A 17,047-nucleotide genomic window follows, 5' to 3' on the forward strand; every position below is an offset into this window, starting at 1 on the left:
TGTTACCTCTCACCACTATAACCACTACTCTATATTAAATATAAAAGGCTGAGTCCCCACTGACAAGGGTAATCAGTCCACTTTTGTCCGTGTGCCCATGCCAGCGGAAGCTAGTCTGAATTAGCCGGTGAGCCATGAGGTGAGACATCTCCTGGAAGGATTAGCACTCGGTGCTGGCAGGAGGAGGTCAGGACAAGGAAGAACATTTCCACCTCTGCATGTCGATTTCGTCACTCTTCCCGGATCTCCTGGCGTAAGACGAGCCGGTGAAAACTCCGCTTTGAGCTCTGCCGGTTCCTGCACGTGCTTGTCTGCTTCTCGCAAGGTCACTACAGCCTCACTGGCACTGCAGACCCAAATATGTTTTTACGAAGGGACATATTGTTTGTGTATGACTCATTCACCGTGAAGTGTATTATGTGACTGAATTTATTTTTGTTTAAAAAAAAAGTTTTCATTAACTATAATATAATAAACTTGGTTTGAGGTGTGACAAGATGGATCTTTCTCAGATGGCAACACTAGTAACCAAACCAAACCCTCATAGCAGAGAGACTGAGAACATGGGTTAAAATTTAATAAATGGCTAGAATGATGATTTAGCCTTCTTCTCTTCCTCCGTAAATTGAATGTGTGAAATGTCAGTTGAAAAGATGTTACGCGACTCAATAATGGATGTGGTGAAAATAATGATGAGCGACTGGCTAATGAGTTGACTTTTCTGTTGCTTGGACTATTGTAATAGACTTTTGATGGTGAAATGGATAGCTAGCAGGTTAGCTGTTATTATTAACCCATTCACTGCGATTGACGGCTATAGACGTCAAAAATTCATTTGAACTATTTCTATTAGTTTAACATTTTTTTCCCACTTTTGTTAACAAGAGTATGAAAACCTAGATTTTTTAATTCTACATATATTAGATAGAAAATTTGTGATTAATCGTGAGTTAAATATTGAAGTCATGCAATTGATTACAATTAAAAAATGTAATCGCCTGACGCGATTGAAAAAAAAGAGAAAAGATTATTAAAAATTGGGGGCGTCAGGCGATTAAAAACTATAATCGTAATTAATCGCATGACTTCACTAGTTAACTCACGATTAATCACAAATTTGATATCTGTTCTAAATGTACAATCCTTTTTTTCTAGGTTTTCATACTCTTGTGAACAAAAGTGGGAACAAATGTTAAACTAATAGAAATAGTTCAAATGAATTTTTGTCGTCTATAGCCGTCAATAGCAGTGAATGAGTTAAGCACACCTAAAAAAAATATTTATTTTTTTAAATTTCTACTGTAATGTAATTTAGTGAACATTTATTGTGCAGACCTAAAATCCCCCCCAACAAGATTCAGGGTTCTATTGTGAAAACAAACAAATAGCATTACTGATATTATAGATGCGTATAGGCGACTCCTCCTGGTAGATGTTCCCCTGAATGGAAGTTAATTCATTTCCAATTCTGGTTCTGTTTAGCAAGTATGATTTTCTCTCCAGACACTTAATTATTTGCTTGCTATTTTGTCACGAGGACGCCATATTGCTCCTCCCAAAAAACGTTTTGTAGCATACGATCCTATACATTTACGGGATCTAAATTGGAGAACATTTGAGACCGTTCTTAGTAAAAACAGCATGATTTAAGTTTTAAATTTGTTAAACATAAACAAGAGGACTTCAGACACTTTACAACTTGCCTTACATACATGTATAAATTGTATGCTTAATGATGTTTATAGGAGGAAACTTGTATATGTTTTATTTATTAAAGAATTATAACTGTAATTCAACAAAAGATGCCTCTGCCAAGTCTAATATTGGGGTCTAAGGAACTGAGCGATAAAAAAAAGGGGGGGTCTTCAAAGCAGCACATACCGTCCATTTGTTAATTTTCTTTTTTTTTTACTTGTTAAAAAGTAGTTCTTCTTGTTCTTCTTTTTCTTGTTCTTGTTCTTGTTCTTCTTCTTCTTGTTCTTCTTCTTCTCCTCTTCTTCTTCTTCCTCTTCTACTTTGCATTGGCGATCGTGTCAGCAGTTGATACTCAGTTTTGCTATTCAATGTGTTTTGATGAGGCGCAAAATGAAAACTCTGCCTCGCAAACTGTGATACGAAACTTTAGAAGTGACTTCTACACTATCAGATAGTCTTTTAATCATTTTGAAGGAAATAGAAACAAGAATTTTTGGGGTTTTATCTGTCAGCTTTGTTGACGAGTGATGGATGACGGACTTAAGGAATGCCCACCTCTGTCTTTTCGGTCCTAAAATATTGTTGATGACGGATACGTGGTTAAAATAGAATAACGGACTGCTGATGACAAAAGGGTGCCAAGGAAGCTAGCGAATGACGGACCAGCAAAATGTTGTAATTTGCTCACCTCTGGCGATAGTCAGAGTACCCAGAAGTATCTTTGCACCTTACCGACGTTATAAAAAGATCGATGCGCTGACTTGGTTGATCATTCTGATGAATCTGTGACCTACTTTTAGGTAAACATCAATCCTTGGCCTCATCTCCTCTGTGTAAACAACCCTTAGTCAAACAACTTTTTGTCATAGCATATCATTGGTCCAAGTGACAGCTGCCTCCAGACTGTCCATCCCCAACCCGGCGCCCCCATCGTAGGAAACGTCACGTATGTCATGGATGGAGACGTGAGGCCGGGATTAGCTCATTAAGACGGACATCTTTGATGCTCGGTTATCTTTCCCATTTCCCCAGCAACTCGATCATATGTTGGGCTCTTGAGACACACGCGGGCAAAAAGACCCCCGCTCGACACACACACACACATACGCACGGGCCTCGAAAGCTCCAGAGATCAGGGCCTGACTGAGATATGAAGCATAGATGTGCAGCAACAGCTAAACGTCGTGTCAGGTTTCTGGGGGCTCGTGCTAAATTTAACTCGGTGATCCTACAGCAGGCAGAGGGGTTTAAATGCCAGCCTACAGTTGCTCCGCACCAGTTGTTCCCCACACGTCTTCCACTCATCACAAACAGGCCAAGGACGAAGGCAGGCGCGCACGCACGCGTACACTCCGACACACACGCTCCAGGCGCGGGACTCGAACACCACATACGCTAGCTAGAGCGCTTCCAAGGGAAGCCAGGGGATCCTTGTAGACTCACGCACCACAACGTTGTCCAAAATGGAGCTTTTCGAGACCAACCCTTACTTTTTCCCCGACCAACGCTTTTACGAAGGAGGGGACAACTACTTCCACACTCGTCTGCCCAGCGCGTACGACCAAGCCGGCTTCCAGGACAAGAACTCGGTGATGGGCATGTGCGGGACTCTCTCCGGGGGCGTCGGGTTGATTCAGCCGGAGGATAAACCCTCGCCGTCCGGCCTGTCGACCAACTCCGAGCCCCACTGCCCGGGTCAGTGCCTGCCGTGGGCCTGCAAACTGTGCAAACGGAAGACGGTGACTATGGACCGCAGGAGAGCGGCGACGCTGAGGGAAAAGAGACGCCTGAAGAAGGTCAACGAGGCTTTCGACGCGCTGAAGAGGAGCACCCTCATGAACCCCAACCAGAGGTTGCCCAAGGTGGAGATCTTGAGGAGCGCCATCCAGTATATTGAACGGCTGCAGGCCCTGGTGTCCTCCTTCAACCAGCAGGACACCGAGATGGCGCACTACCGGGCCGGACAGAACCAGCCTCGAGTGAGTAGCGCAAGAAGGGAATGTTAAGATCCAAACAGAGCCATAAAGTTAATGAAGCCAATAGTTTTGGAATGGAAGATTTTCAGTAGTTTTATCTTGACTCACGTTGAGAGGACTTCAAAATGTAAATGATGCTTTTACTTCCTCGCCGTCTACGTTGGCCTTCGTGTGGGGTCTGGCGTTTCTGTACTGGTGAGCTGTGTCGTAACACTTTGACTGACAGCGACTTCTGCTTGTGCGCGTCTCCACGGCAACAGGTGTCGTCATCAAGCGAGCCCAGTTCGGGCAGCACCTGCTGCAGTAGCCCCGAGTGGAGCAGCACCCCGGAGCAGTGCACGCAAAGCTACAGCAGCGAGGGTGAGTCCAGTTCACGTTTCAGAACCCCTTCCAGGTTTTAGGCTTAAAACCCAATAGCGTGATGAATTCCAGAACTTACTTATTGTTTGACTCTCCACAGAGCTTCTGAGCGACGCCAATTCTCCAGAGCGCGCCACCATTCAAGCCCTGAGCTCCATTGTGGAGGGCATGGCCGCAGCAAACGGAGCAGTGACCTTTCCTGTGGACATTCCCAAATAAGATCTTCCACAGAGAGGACCCGGAGGAAGAAGAACTCGACCGGAAAAGCAGGCTGTTGTTTTCAATTACAATTCACCTTGACGGTAACTAATGTTTCAAAAGGTCTGCTAGACAAAATGAATTCCACCTTTGGCCTTATTTCCTTGATTCCCTGCCTTAAGCCACAGTCCAAAGAGTCAGTCGGAAGATTGCGGTTGAAAAGACTTTTGCATGAACAAGGCCTAGTTTTTCCTCCTTACTTAATTTAAGCTTTCCTCTTTTCGAAACCTTTCCCTGATCTTTCATTCTTGTTTTTTGTGTGTTTTTATGCAAACAAAGAACCATGAGTTTATTTGCGGGGCCAACATGTACCAAGGCAGTTTTGACCAAGATCTGCTTAATGTTAAAATGGTTACAAATGCTAGTGATGTAAATACGTTCCTTTTTTCTACAGAGTGGTTTTGCCAGTTTATTTTGTATTTTTTTTTGTTTTGCTAACTTATTTTTGACTTTTATAACTAAGATTGTTGTGTATTTGTAGATGTTTGGAAATGTGATATTTTCTGACCAGACCTTGCAATAAAGACCATTTTGAATACAACGGCAGTATTTTTTTTTTTGATACAGCTAAACCTGTAATTAAAATAATAATAATAATAATAATAATAAAATAGTATGTATAGTATAACAATAGAATTTGTATGTAAGTCAGAAAGCATCATAGGCTATCAATAACCTATACACAGTAATAGAGTCATAATTACAGCAGCAAGTATTAGCATGAAAAACACTTACATAAATAAAAATAAATAAATTGGATGACGACCTATTCTTACCGCGCAAACTAGTCAATGACATGCCATCCGTAACCACAAATTTCCATGTCAGGACTGTCATAAAGCACAGATCTCTGTATGATAAAGAATATATATATATATATATATATATATATATATATATATATATATATATATATACATATATATATATATATATATTTTTAAATGACCTCATTGACTGTGTGTGCCTGGTAGGCTCGTCTCATCTCAGCACAGATGACTTTTCTAGGTACATTCCATTCTTCTGCTTTTATTATCAATCTTATTTTCCCCTTGGCCATTTTGTACTGATCAGCCAGGACAGTGGTGGGTGTCACAGTCATTTCGGTATTTGGTTCTATGGTTATCATCACATGGGTATATTGTGGTGTGTGGCAAGATCACAAAAAAAAAGCGAAATAAAAGTCATGAAAAACAAAACACTGATGTACTTTTTAATATTTTTCGGAACAATTCGGATTAAATTCTGACGGACGTTCATGTTAGGATTCTGAAAGCAAGTCACATTAAAAATAAACACAAGACTCAAGTTTTTAAAAAACAGCTTTACTCATGTCTATATATTGTCATAGATACAGTACTTTTTTTTAAATAGCCAAATAATAAAATCTTGATATGTCAGCATTGTTTCACACCTGGAATAAAGACACAGTACTCATAGCTGCCACATAGCACATTACACCTTTTAGACACCTCAGAAAACCCTAAAAAAAAGAAAAAGGAAAATAACGAAAAGATTGCACACGCATTCAGCACTTCACTTGCTTCATATGTTGTGTTTTCACTGAACGAGGGCAGCCAAAAGTCCTGACTCCTCACTGGCACGTCTCCATGGCAACTGAACAGGAAGTGATTGGACGGGACTCGCCAATCGGTTGGAGCAAATTTACATCATCACGCGATATCACTGAAAATGATGCAGAGCAGCAGCGGAGAGGAGCTACAGTGTTTACACCGAACAGCCACATAGCACGGATCAGATCATCGTATCGTTCAATCGCGCACACGCCCTCTCTAGTCTAGGCTACACAGTGTCAAGGGGTGGGGGGGGGGGGTGGATGGCATGGTGTCAAAAGAGGAGGGGAGCAAGGGAAGTCTGAAATTGGACCCATGAACCTGCGAGAAGCTTCTTAGTGAGCTCCTCCCATTGAAAATTCACACACATCATACAGCAAAAGACACACAAGGTCCGACACTAAGACAAAGAAAAAGTGAGAACAGTCACTACTGAATACAGGGCGATAGGTTTCATACAGCCATTATATCACTTTTCCATATATATTTCCAATATATATATTTATATACTTTATAAAAAACGTAGTCATCCATTTTATATACAGTACCGATACGATCATTGAGTAATACCTTGCATAACCGATAGAAGGGTAATGTGTAGTGGCGAGTCGGCCATGTTGAGACTTCGGGAACGGAAGGACGACGACCCACAGCTGAGATTCGGGGAGCACAAAAACCACGATGACAAGGCTACTGGGAGCACTGGGTTCAACTGGGAGAGACCGGAGGCTGGTCTCCTTTACAGCAGCGAGAGCGGCCCCGCCGCCGCTCTCAAGAGTTCAAGGGTCAGCAGACCTGGCCTCGGTATTGCACGTGTCCGAAGGAGAGGTGAACGGTGCGAGGCGGGGCTGGCAATCAGAGGTGAGAAGCCCCGACCCCACTGGCACCCTGGTAGCACTCTCTTCAAATTTTGGCATATCACTCTCAAAAGGCCGCGAGCATGTGTCCATACAGGTAATGACAATGCACTGGAGGACAGAAGATCGGAAAAGAAAGTCAGACTTGAATACATGTTCAAAATACTTCATTCTTCCAATCATGGCCTTAGCTAGCATGCCTATATTAAATTATACCATTACTAATGCATTGCATGGCATTATATTGGCAACAATTCAAATTGAGCACAGAGGTTGCCAGGCATTATATGGAGGGCCAAAAACGCCAAAATAAAAATAAGAAATAAAATATATATTCATATATTTGTTGTTTTTATTTCCATTTATATTTATTTATATATTAAATGTTTTATTATATTTCTATATCCATTTTATTTACACTTTTATTTATTTATTTATTATATTGGCATTTCTGGTCCTCCATAATTATTGACTTGAGGTGTCAACTGAGCCACACAGATGAATTCGCTTATTTCTATCTTTTTTTTTATTTTTTATTTTTTTTTAAGCTTACCTGTTAGCATCAGGGCTCCAGTTAGTAAGCCAAAGTAAGTTAGCATGAGTAGGTCCGCACCGTAGAGGGGTCAAGCCTGGGTGATGCCGGGGGTGGAGCTTGGCACAAAGGGGTTATCAAGAGAGAACACAGCATGCAGTTAGTAGAGACAACATGCACACTCCTGTCCAAACGTTTCGGTCATGTGATCAGTCCGTACCTTCAGGCTGGAGCTGCTTCTTGGGCATGAGGTTCATGGAGGGCGGCATGGACATGGAGGGCATGCGGAAGCCAGCGGGCAGCGTTTCCATGGAGCCCGCCATCATCCCCAGCCCCGCCCCTCCCTCTCGGGCCCGAAACCTCTTCCGCCACGATGGAGAGCGGCGAAAAGACTTGTCGTCTCCGCTCTGCGGGGCAGGGAGAAGATGAGGCTGCACAATGGTAAACAACATTTGAATCCACTCAGCAACATGAGATGTTATGTGACCTCCTCCAGCCGTCGGTCGGTCCCCAAGGCTAACAGGTTGTTGAACTCCCTGTCCAGCACCTGCCGGGCCTGACAAACAACACACAACAGTCACGTATCAAGAGTAGATATGACCGTGCTTCACGTCATTGACCTGGCTGGCATGTTTTCCTTCTCTTTAGCGCGTCATAGTGATGATGCTGGCCAGTGGGCGTGTGCCGATTTCGATGCCCAAAAGCGTTACTTGCCCACGGGTGGTGGGGGAGGCTCGTTTTTACTCTTGCAGTGTCCACCCAACTTGGGACGAAACCCAATGCACCATCATGTCTCCAGTTTGGGAGCACACAGCATTGAGCTAAAATTCTGGGCTGCCATTTTAGCTTAGCACGCTGTTTAACACAATTACAAACGTTTTTTAGGGCCTCGTCTGTTTACCAACATCTCCAGCTCACATTTTGTGAAGTTCCACTTGGGTGACTCATGGCTTGATAATCCATCCATCCATCATCTCCCGCTTATCCAAGCCCAGACTTCCTTCTCCCCAGCCACTTCAACCAGCTCCTCCGACGGAATCCCAAGGCGTTTCCAGGCCAGCCGAGAGACATAGTCTCTCCAGCACGTCCCCAGGGCCTCCCGCCGGTGGGACATGCCCGGAACACCTCTCCAGGGAGGCGTCCAGGAGGCATCCGAACCAGATGCCCAAGCCACCTCAACTGGTTCCTCTCAACGCGGAGGAGCAGCGGCTCGACTCGTATTAAGTATTGAAATAAATATATATGTTTTTACATATTAAATTTTTCGATAAAATATGATCTTAATTAATTAATGATTCAGATAAAAAAAAATGAATAATGAAATATTCAAAAATATTGGAGTCCAAATTTTTCAGTCAAAGAGAGACAAAAGGTGGATGAAAAAGTTTTAAAATTATTAATGTGGCAGAAAATTTGCATAAGATGTCCATGAAAATGGCAAAAATGTCAGCGAATTGAGTTTTAAAAAAAAGCAGAAAAGAATACGTTCAAAAAGTAACCATAAAATGTCCAAACAATAAAGGAAGAAAGAAGGGCAGGAAATTACCATAAAAAAGAAGAAAGGCAGAAAATTACTATAAAATGTCTTTGAAATTTCTCCCCAAAAAGGTCAGAAAATTATAATTTTTTAAAAGTCAGAAAAGAAAATGTTTAAAAAGTAACTATGAAATGACCAAAAATCAAAAGCAAACTTACCATAACATTTCCACAGAATTGCCAAAAATGTCATAAAATTTATAGCAAAAAGTCAGGGTTTTTTTATGTCTAAAAACGGAAGAAGAGAGGCAGAATATTATCATAATAGGTTCATAAAATTGCCCAAAATGTCAGAAATTTTGACAGAAAGGCAGAAAAGCCTAAAAATTTATGAAAAATGAAGTCTGAAAAACAAAATCCAAAAACAGAAGATGAAAGGTAAAAGAAAATGCATTTTTGTGTTATGGTGCAGCTTTGGGCCCCCACATTATTTTTTGTTCATGTTCAAATGTTTTGCGGCTCCAGACAGAATTTGGGTTATTTATTTGGCCTAAAATGTCTCTTTTAACAGTAAAGCTCGCCGAACCCTGGAATAGTTGATCGGAAAATCGATTCTAAAAGGATTAACTAGTGACGTAGGTGTATCCTTCCACTTGCTACGAGAAGCTCCAGCTCTTTAGAAAACGATTGCATGAATTTCCACACAGGCATCATGGTTACTATAAGTGTCTCCATACTTTATTTTCTGTAAATTAAAGCCACAAAAATTCTGCTCAAATGACAGCGTGTCCCTAAATAACTTCTTTCCGACGCCACTCCTGTGAGTCATTTTTTCTACAGCCTGCGATTGGGGAATCGTTTAAGGTGAATTCACTGTGGATCAGAGAGCAACTGGAGCAGAAGGAAGTGCTGGCAGAATGAAGCCAGCAGAAGGAAAGACTGGTTTCAAACATACTGCTGCTTCATCCAGTCTGGTTGACCTCAACAAAAGTGGGACTCAAACTTGCAAATTATGTTATTCCTTTAAAAAAAATATATATATTTTTTTATTTTTTCTAAGAGCTCAGTATTGTTCATTCGGTAATTTTACCAAATTATGTTATTCCATGATCCATGAGAATGGCACCAACTATTTGTTGTTTGAGTATTTTGCTTCACAGCAAAGATGGGCGTGTTCAATTCCAGAGTTAAATTTTTGAGAGTTAATTTCTTAAATGTAATTTTAACATTTTCAGAGTTAAATGGTGGCCATAGTAGAAGTTGATCACCTAAAATTAGATTAACAAATTTTCAATTTAGTGTCAGTTTCAGTCCAGTTTCAATCACAGTTGTTAGTTGTTATCATATTTTATCTTACCTCATCCCGTCTTTATTTCATCAGCTTTTAGCCGACTATAAATCTAGCATTTTAGTCTTTATTTGAATCCAAGAAAACATAATTTTATTCGTCTAGTTTTAGTCAACACAAACAGTCAACGTTTTAGTCTAGTTTTATTCAGGACAATCATTTTACTTTTTTTTTGTCAGCAGATTATGTTGAACATTTTGGATCTAAAACTATTTCACATACCATTTTCTCTCATCTTTTTGATGAAAAATAACTTGACACATTTACAGTATATCAACAAGTGGCTTCTATGGCTCCATGCTATGAGCTAGTAAGTTAGCCAGCATTAGTTAGCGGTCAGACCGTTATAGCGTTTGGATTAATGTTACGGTACATTATAGCTATAATTCACTCTTTTTTTTTTTTTAACCGTACACCATGAATACACCTGTCTGTCCCATGTGCTTGTGCATGTTGCTAGTTGCAAACTTGAAAGGGTGTGTGTCACATGAGATTAGTAGATTTGATCTCTTTTTTTGTTCATGGACTAAAATGTCCATATATTTTAGTTCCGTTTTTATTACGTGGAGTACATTTTCGTCCTGTCTTCATTAGTCGACAAAAATGCAAACTGATTTAGTCCCGGTTAGTGTTTATTAATTTTTAGGGTTTTAGTCTAGTCTAGTCTACTCTACATTTGAAAAATGCCATCTGCTAACCATAGTTAGTGGATGTTTTGGGATTTTCACAACCCCATTCACAAAGCCGCGGCGCACAAGACGTTGCACTGCCCATTGAGAAAAACCCCCCGTAATTGACGTCAATTGACGTTATTGGCGGTAAGCAGTGGGCGTGTCCTTAACGTCAATTGGCGTTTATGGCGGTAAAAGAGTTAACGAAGTGTGTTTTTGTCTGTCGGCACCTGCGTGTTCTGCATGGGAATCTGCAGGATGAGGGCCAGGCTGCTATAGTCGAAGGTCTCGTCCAGAGAGACCAGCGCCCCGTGAACGCCGCTCTCCAACAGGTTGCCGCTGTACTCCCTCAAACCGATGGACTGGACCCAGTGGATCACTTGCTCATTGGTCCACACCAACACATCTAAAGTGAACAAGAGTGAATCCATTGTGCTTATGTACTGGAACAAGGATCATACAGAGGCTTTGGCAATTCGCTGGGCGCCACGATAAAGAGGGAGCGAGCTTAGGAGGAGACAGGGAGAGAAAGCGAGCGCGAGGGCGAGCGAGATAAAAAGATAAATGTGCGTGTCCGTGCAGTGTCAAGTGCCTGGCACACTCCCTTTGTTGGTTTGCGGGCCAGCTGTCGGTAAACTTTCCACGCTGGAACAGGCGGCGTGCGTGTGCGTGTCTAAACAGGCCAGGGGTCTGATTTGAACAACAGCTGAATCAAGTTCATGTCCACAGCTTAAGGTCGAAAGGGCAGGCGACATGACTGTGTGTTTTGGACACAATAGGCTTTTAACTCAACATTCTAGTTTTTGTCGCGCTCAGATTTGACAGAAAAACTTGCTTCGCCTGCACATTGAAACACATTCTTCAAGTTTGTCATTCCAACATACTGTTAATGGTAATTGCTGTATCCTCATTTTTACATCATTACATTTCAGTGAGAAGATTTAGGATGTACGTTCTGACATCACAACTGCATGTGGCATTTTGGCTTGACTATATGACAGATGAAAGTGCAGCTGTCGCCATGCTTTGGTCACTATCGGCCACTAGGCGGTACGCTGGCACCCAGGAGGCTGTCAATGTGTGAAAACGCGCACATGCTCGCTTGATTGTTCTGTTTGATGCAAATTTTACCTTTCATGTCATGTTGGCTGTCCTCTCTCCGGCGCTCCAATTCTTTCCTGTCATAATTGAGTCTCTTCAAGCTCATGATTCCATACTGCAGACTCGCCCTTGTGAACACACGAGCAGATGGAGGCAAATAATAATCATCATACAAGATGGGGGGAGGAAGTCACGTATAATCACCTTCCTAAAATGTCCCAAGTCATTTTTTGACAGGATGTATGTGGGTTTTTAGGGAAGCGTATTGCATTCCCTTGGAGAAAAAAAAAATCCTGTTTTTCTGACAAATTTTTTGGGGGAGCTTGTTTTTTTTTAGTATTTTTCCCCCTGTTTTATTGAATATTTTTTTCCCAGTTTTTTTGAATAATTATTTTTCTGTTTTTAAATAATTATTTTTCTGTTTTTCTGAATATTTTGTTCTGTTTTTCTGAATATTTTTTTCCTGTTTTTCTGAATAAAAAAAAATATTCAGAAAAACAGAAAATTAAAAAAAAATACTAAAAAAATCAAAACTTCCCCCAAAAATTAGTCAGAAAAACAGGAGTTGTTTTTTTTTATCAAGTGAATACAATACACTTCCGTAGTTTTTCTTCTAAAAATGTATTTATTGTCTAAATCAAGCCCTCAAGTCTATTTTAGTCCCCACTATGTCTCAGTCAAGTCAAGTCAAGTCAAGTCAAGTCAAGTCAAGTCAAGTCAAGTCATTATTTGGGTTAAGTCAGAAGTCAAGTCAAAAAAACTACTAAAACATTCACACTCACACAGTTTTGCCATGATCCCAAACCAATTGTCGTTTCACCGCTTAAATGAATAAAATGACATGACGCATAGCTAATATATGACTAGCTATCAGTTAGCTATACTGTGAATTACATGTAGCTAATCTGTCATTGTGGGTTTTAGAGTGAAGTTGATGCAATTAGTTAATCAGAGTTGTTGTGTCTACAATCATTAAGTTGCAAACCTCTCATGTTGCCATTCTCCTTTTCTCAAAATGTAGCAAAAACATTAGCCTTGAATCAGAATTTCATAATCTTGGGAAAGCCTGACATGATATTTGCTTCATGAAGTGACCTCTGCACTCTACATACACTACAAAAATAAAATAAATAATAATAATGATGACTTTTTTTTTTCGGTACGCTATTGAAAATACACATTCTCAAATGTAAACAGCCCAAACCTGTCAAGTCGTGCAGTTGAAGTCCAAGTAAATGCTGAGACTCCTAAACAACAAGTCAAAGTTAAGACAAATCTTTCAAAGGTTTTACCCCAAAAAGTCCTACATTTAAAGGGGAAGTCACCCCCCCCCCCCAAATCTTTACAATAATATGCTCTATACACCCCCACTAGTCTATTTAATTCTGATGAATTTTGAATTTATGAAATATGAGTGAAGCAATAAAATCCAAATTTTGTCCATCTCATGGCGGCCATTTTGCCACTTGCTGTTGACTGAAAATGACATCGCAGTTAATCAGGGCTCAGAGCAACTGTGATGTCCTTTTCAGTTGACAGCAAGTGTTAAAATGCCCGCTACCTGAGATGGATTAAAAACTGGTGGATTTGGCTGATTAATTCATATTTAACGCAATATTAACCAAAATACTGTATGTAGACTAGTGGGGCTGCGTAGAACATATTATTGTTAAGATTTTTTGGGGGGTTGACTTCCTTTTAAATCTTACTCAAGTCAAGTCATATGATTGTAGTCCCCCACCTCCTTCTCACGCCCGATTGCAAATAAGCTACATTTTCCACGCTGCAGACCTGTGGAAGCTGTCCACCATTTTGAGGTGGCTCCTCAGGTCTTTTTTGGTCAGGTGGTCCAGCATGCGCGCGTCCACCAGACACTCCATGAAATAGGAGCGGTACTGAGGCAGGCCAAGGCTTGGCAACCACTCGTTCCCTATCCACTCGTGATTCATGTCTCCATATGCCAGCGTCTGCAAGGAGAGGAGTGTTATTGATTTTCTATACAATTAAAGACCTCAATATGTGAAAGTGTGATTAATAAATCACAACCTGTGTGGTTGGCAACAACTGCTTGAGGGGATTCACCTCAAAATGTAGATCTGGGTTATATCACACTGTGTGGTCTTTCTTTGTTTTATTATTTACAGTCACAAACATTCTCATATGCCAGCAGGGGTAATGCAAGCGTAGCAAATGCCATTAATCATGGTTGCAATCCATTTAGCCGTTACAGATTCAAGGTCCAGATAGTGTGGATGCTGACTCGCTGTTCTGACCGACTGCCAGGGAAACATAAAATCAACAAAAAACATGAATAATGTTGTTGGTGGAATTTGGGCTTTTTATGAAAATATTTTGCTTTTAAAAGTTCTATAAAAACATGATTTTCATTTTTTTCATTGGATTAATTAAAAACAATGTTAAACTAATATTGAATATACATGAATAAAAAATATTCATTTGGACAGGCTGTAAAGAAAACTATTTTGACAATGAATATTATCATATGTTTTTATACTGCAAAAATCGAACACACGCATAATATATGTGATTTTAACAAAAAAGTACAGTAGAGAAATGCTCGACATTGTAAGTTTGACACAACAGTGGAAGCTTGGAATTTGACTGATTCCAAATTTGATCAAAAATTGGGAAGCTATGACCGTGTTTGAACCCCTCGTCACCGAGCCATTAGACCTCAGTATTTTGCAATAACAGAAGGACCACCAGGGTTTTTAAGGGTTGAATGTGAGAATCTTTCAATTTTGGACTTTAACTGAACTTTCTTTAACTCATTCACTCCCAGCCATTTTCACTGAAGCAACCCCCTTCACTCCCAGGTGTTTTACGGGATTTTGACTGATTTTGCAAGGCCCACAGAATATTGTGTTCTATTGGTATAAAAACATGGAAAGATTAGAGTCTCTTCTTTCATCAGGACAAAAAGCATATTTCTATCTGTTTCCGTTTCACAGCAATTAGCATTAGAATATATCTTAGTTTCATCATTATTCACAAATCTATTTAGAAATGGGAGTAAAATAGCTTATTTTTCAACATGGCCCTGGTTGATCTCTTATACGCTGCTGCCACCTGCTGGCCGTTTTTGTAAGCATTATTTTCAGTTCATAGGCTGCATCAAAGCCATCTGTATGCTCTAGCATAAAAAAAACATAAAAACGTATAAATACGTTTTTGGGACCATAGTAATATTTAAAATAGAACATATTTATATGTTTTTGAGAGCAAATGAGTTAATCAGAATCATCTTTATTGGCTAAGAACCAAGACTAGGTATCGAAATCGAGTCGATATCCTCACTTTTTTCAAGGTATCGTACTCAATTTTTGGCTGTTTTACGATCAGGAACTAGAAATGAGAAATTAGAAGAACAGAAAAATGCCATTAATTTCATGCCATTTTAAGGAAAATACATAATGCTATATTGGGATAAATAGGTCATTGCATTTTTGGGGGGGGGGGGGTTATTTATCAAAAGTACTTGTGGTTTCGGTACTTGGTATCGGTGACTGCTTAAGGGTTCAGTACTTTTACTGGTATCAGTCTGAAAATATTAGTATCAAGTAGTAGTAGTATTAAGCATCTCTTTGAAAAACACACAAGGAATTTGTCTCTGGTCATTTGAACAACAAGCAACTAAATTCAAATTGAATGACAAGTGAGAATGCTGAAAAAATATTATAAATAAAAAGTTTGCGAACATTTCTGTCTTTGGTCGTAAATAGTTTTAGTTTTGATGTCTGAACATTAAAAGTGGTTATCTTATTTTTTAGAATGTTGCTACTAAAGAGTTTGCAGTCTGACCCTGAACCAGAATCATGAAACTTCCAACTTCCTGAAACACATTTTGTCCCATCTTATCCATGTCTGCTGTATTTAGAAAAAAAATGTCCGTCCACATTGCACAGCGCAGGGCAGCGACATTCGCTGCTAAATTGCTTTCATGTGTGGGGGCTGTGGATAAATGTGAGAGTTTGTGATTGGACACATTTTTGAGAGAGCAGCAATCTCACCTGCGCCCAGCTGCCCTCCTCATTGGCCTGAGTGGCAGCATGACAGGAACAATAAACAAGTCGAAAGATTAAACAAGCACATTTCGGTCAAAAAAGGCGTCATTTTTTTCCACTCTCTTAAATAACACATCGACGCGATATGCCGCCAACACAAACCCCAGCGCACAGATCACATGAAGCACAGGTTACACGCCACAACCACGCACACACACGAGTATCAGCACAAGCACAGAGAGGCGTTAGTGGTGTGTGTGTGTGTGTGTCTTGAGTGGGACATATGTGTGTCGTGGCAGAGACAGTGGGGGTGTGTGAGAGTATTTGGTGCGAGTGGGGTAGAGGCAGGGGGAGCACCCAGATGGTACTGACCGCTTTTGTGGATGAAGCCAGGTTCTCCATCTCTTCATGAGTCACCCACACATTTCCGGAGGACTGCTCAGAGGACGAGAACACGTCGGCGCGCATACACACACACACACACACGCAAAAACGCACACAGTGTGTTTTTTTCACACATGATGACCCCCACCCCGTCCACACACAAACACACAAACACACAGACAGACATTTATTGTGTTGAGTGATGCCAAGGGATGGAGTGTATTTCAGGCTATGCGAGTGAGTTGTACGGAAAAGCCCTTTGAGCGTCGCATTCAATATCTTTGACATGCAGGTGAAAGTCCTAGTCCGAAAGTACTAGTACACTTGTTCTCAAAGCTTTGGCACCAAGAACCACATTAACAAAGAGACACCTAAATATAAAAAATATAGGAAAAGTTGTACTAAAAAGTGAAATAAAACTGAACTTAAGCAGTGATTCTTTCAAGTACCACTAGTGGTACTAGTATCATACTTTGTGAATCACTGTACTAGTAATCTCTATGTTCTCAGTAGTAAGACAAGTCAGCCCATTAGTGGAATGACTGTTTAACTAGTAAAAATGTTTTTCTTTACTAAAGCTGATTTTGGTCTACAGTACTAGTATGCAATCAAATCATACTAGTAAACTACTGTGCTGCACTAATAACTAGAGATGGACAAGTACAAATACCATATTGGTATGCTGGCTTTTTTTTAGGTATTGGGTACTCATGGAGCCTGCCGATACTACCCGTCGATACTTTAGGGAAAAAAACATCTGACATTGAGAAAGTTCTTCTCGGCAGTAGTT

The 17,047-nt window shown here is 40.5% G+C and overlaps 2 protein-coding genes across 7 annotated transcripts in view; one reads left to right on the plus strand and one right to left on the minus strand.

The window, feature by feature from the left end:
- Positions 1-2,986: 2,986 nt before the first annotated feature.
- myog (myogenin) lies at positions 2,987-4,808 on the plus strand. Its single transcript, XM_086086575.1, has 3 exons — positions 2,987-3,674; positions 3,932-4,031; positions 4,132-4,808. The coding sequence occupies exons 1-3, from the start codon at positions 3,159-3,161 to the stop codon at positions 4,248-4,250; spliced, it is 735 nt and encodes a 244-aa protein (XP_085942701.1). The 5' UTR covers positions 2,987-3,158; the 3' UTR covers positions 4,251-4,808.
- A 785-nt stretch (positions 4,809-5,593) lies between these two features.
- ppfia4 (PTPRF interacting protein alpha 4) overlaps positions 5,594-17,047 on the minus strand; it is a 69,626-nt gene continuing 58,172 nt past the window's right edge. For 4 of the 6 annotated variants that reach the window (XM_086086616.1, XM_086086617.1, XM_086086621.1 and 1 more), the window contains 9 exons: positions 16,246-16,308; positions 15,880-15,906; positions 13,640-13,815; positions 11,879-11,976; positions 10,978-11,153; positions 7,740-7,808; positions 7,473-7,659; positions 7,274-7,371; positions 5,594-6,831 (listed from right to left, as the gene is read on the minus strand). In XM_086086616.1, coding sequence (XP_085942742.1) covers positions 7,313-7,371; positions 7,473-7,659; positions 7,740-7,808; positions 10,978-11,153; positions 11,879-11,976; positions 13,640-13,815; positions 15,880-15,906; positions 16,246-16,308 — 855 coding nt within the window. In that variant the 3' untranslated portion in view covers positions 5,594-6,831; positions 7,274-7,312. The remainder of the gene's footprint in view (positions 6,832-7,273; positions 7,372-7,472; positions 7,660-7,739; positions 7,809-10,977; positions 11,154-11,878; positions 11,977-13,639; positions 13,816-15,879; positions 15,907-16,245; positions 16,309-17,047) is intronic. The other 2 variants (XM_086086619.1, XM_086086618.1) reach the window with 2 other exon arrangements.

The sequence above is a fragment of the Leptonotus elevatus genome, chromosome 10 (assembly GCF_054856555.1).
Source record: "Leptonotus elevatus isolate MCC_2025b chromosome 10, RoL_Lele_1.0, whole genome shotgun sequence".
Taxonomy (NCBI): Eukaryota; Metazoa; Chordata; class Actinopteri; order Syngnathiformes; family Syngnathidae; genus Leptonotus; species Leptonotus elevatus.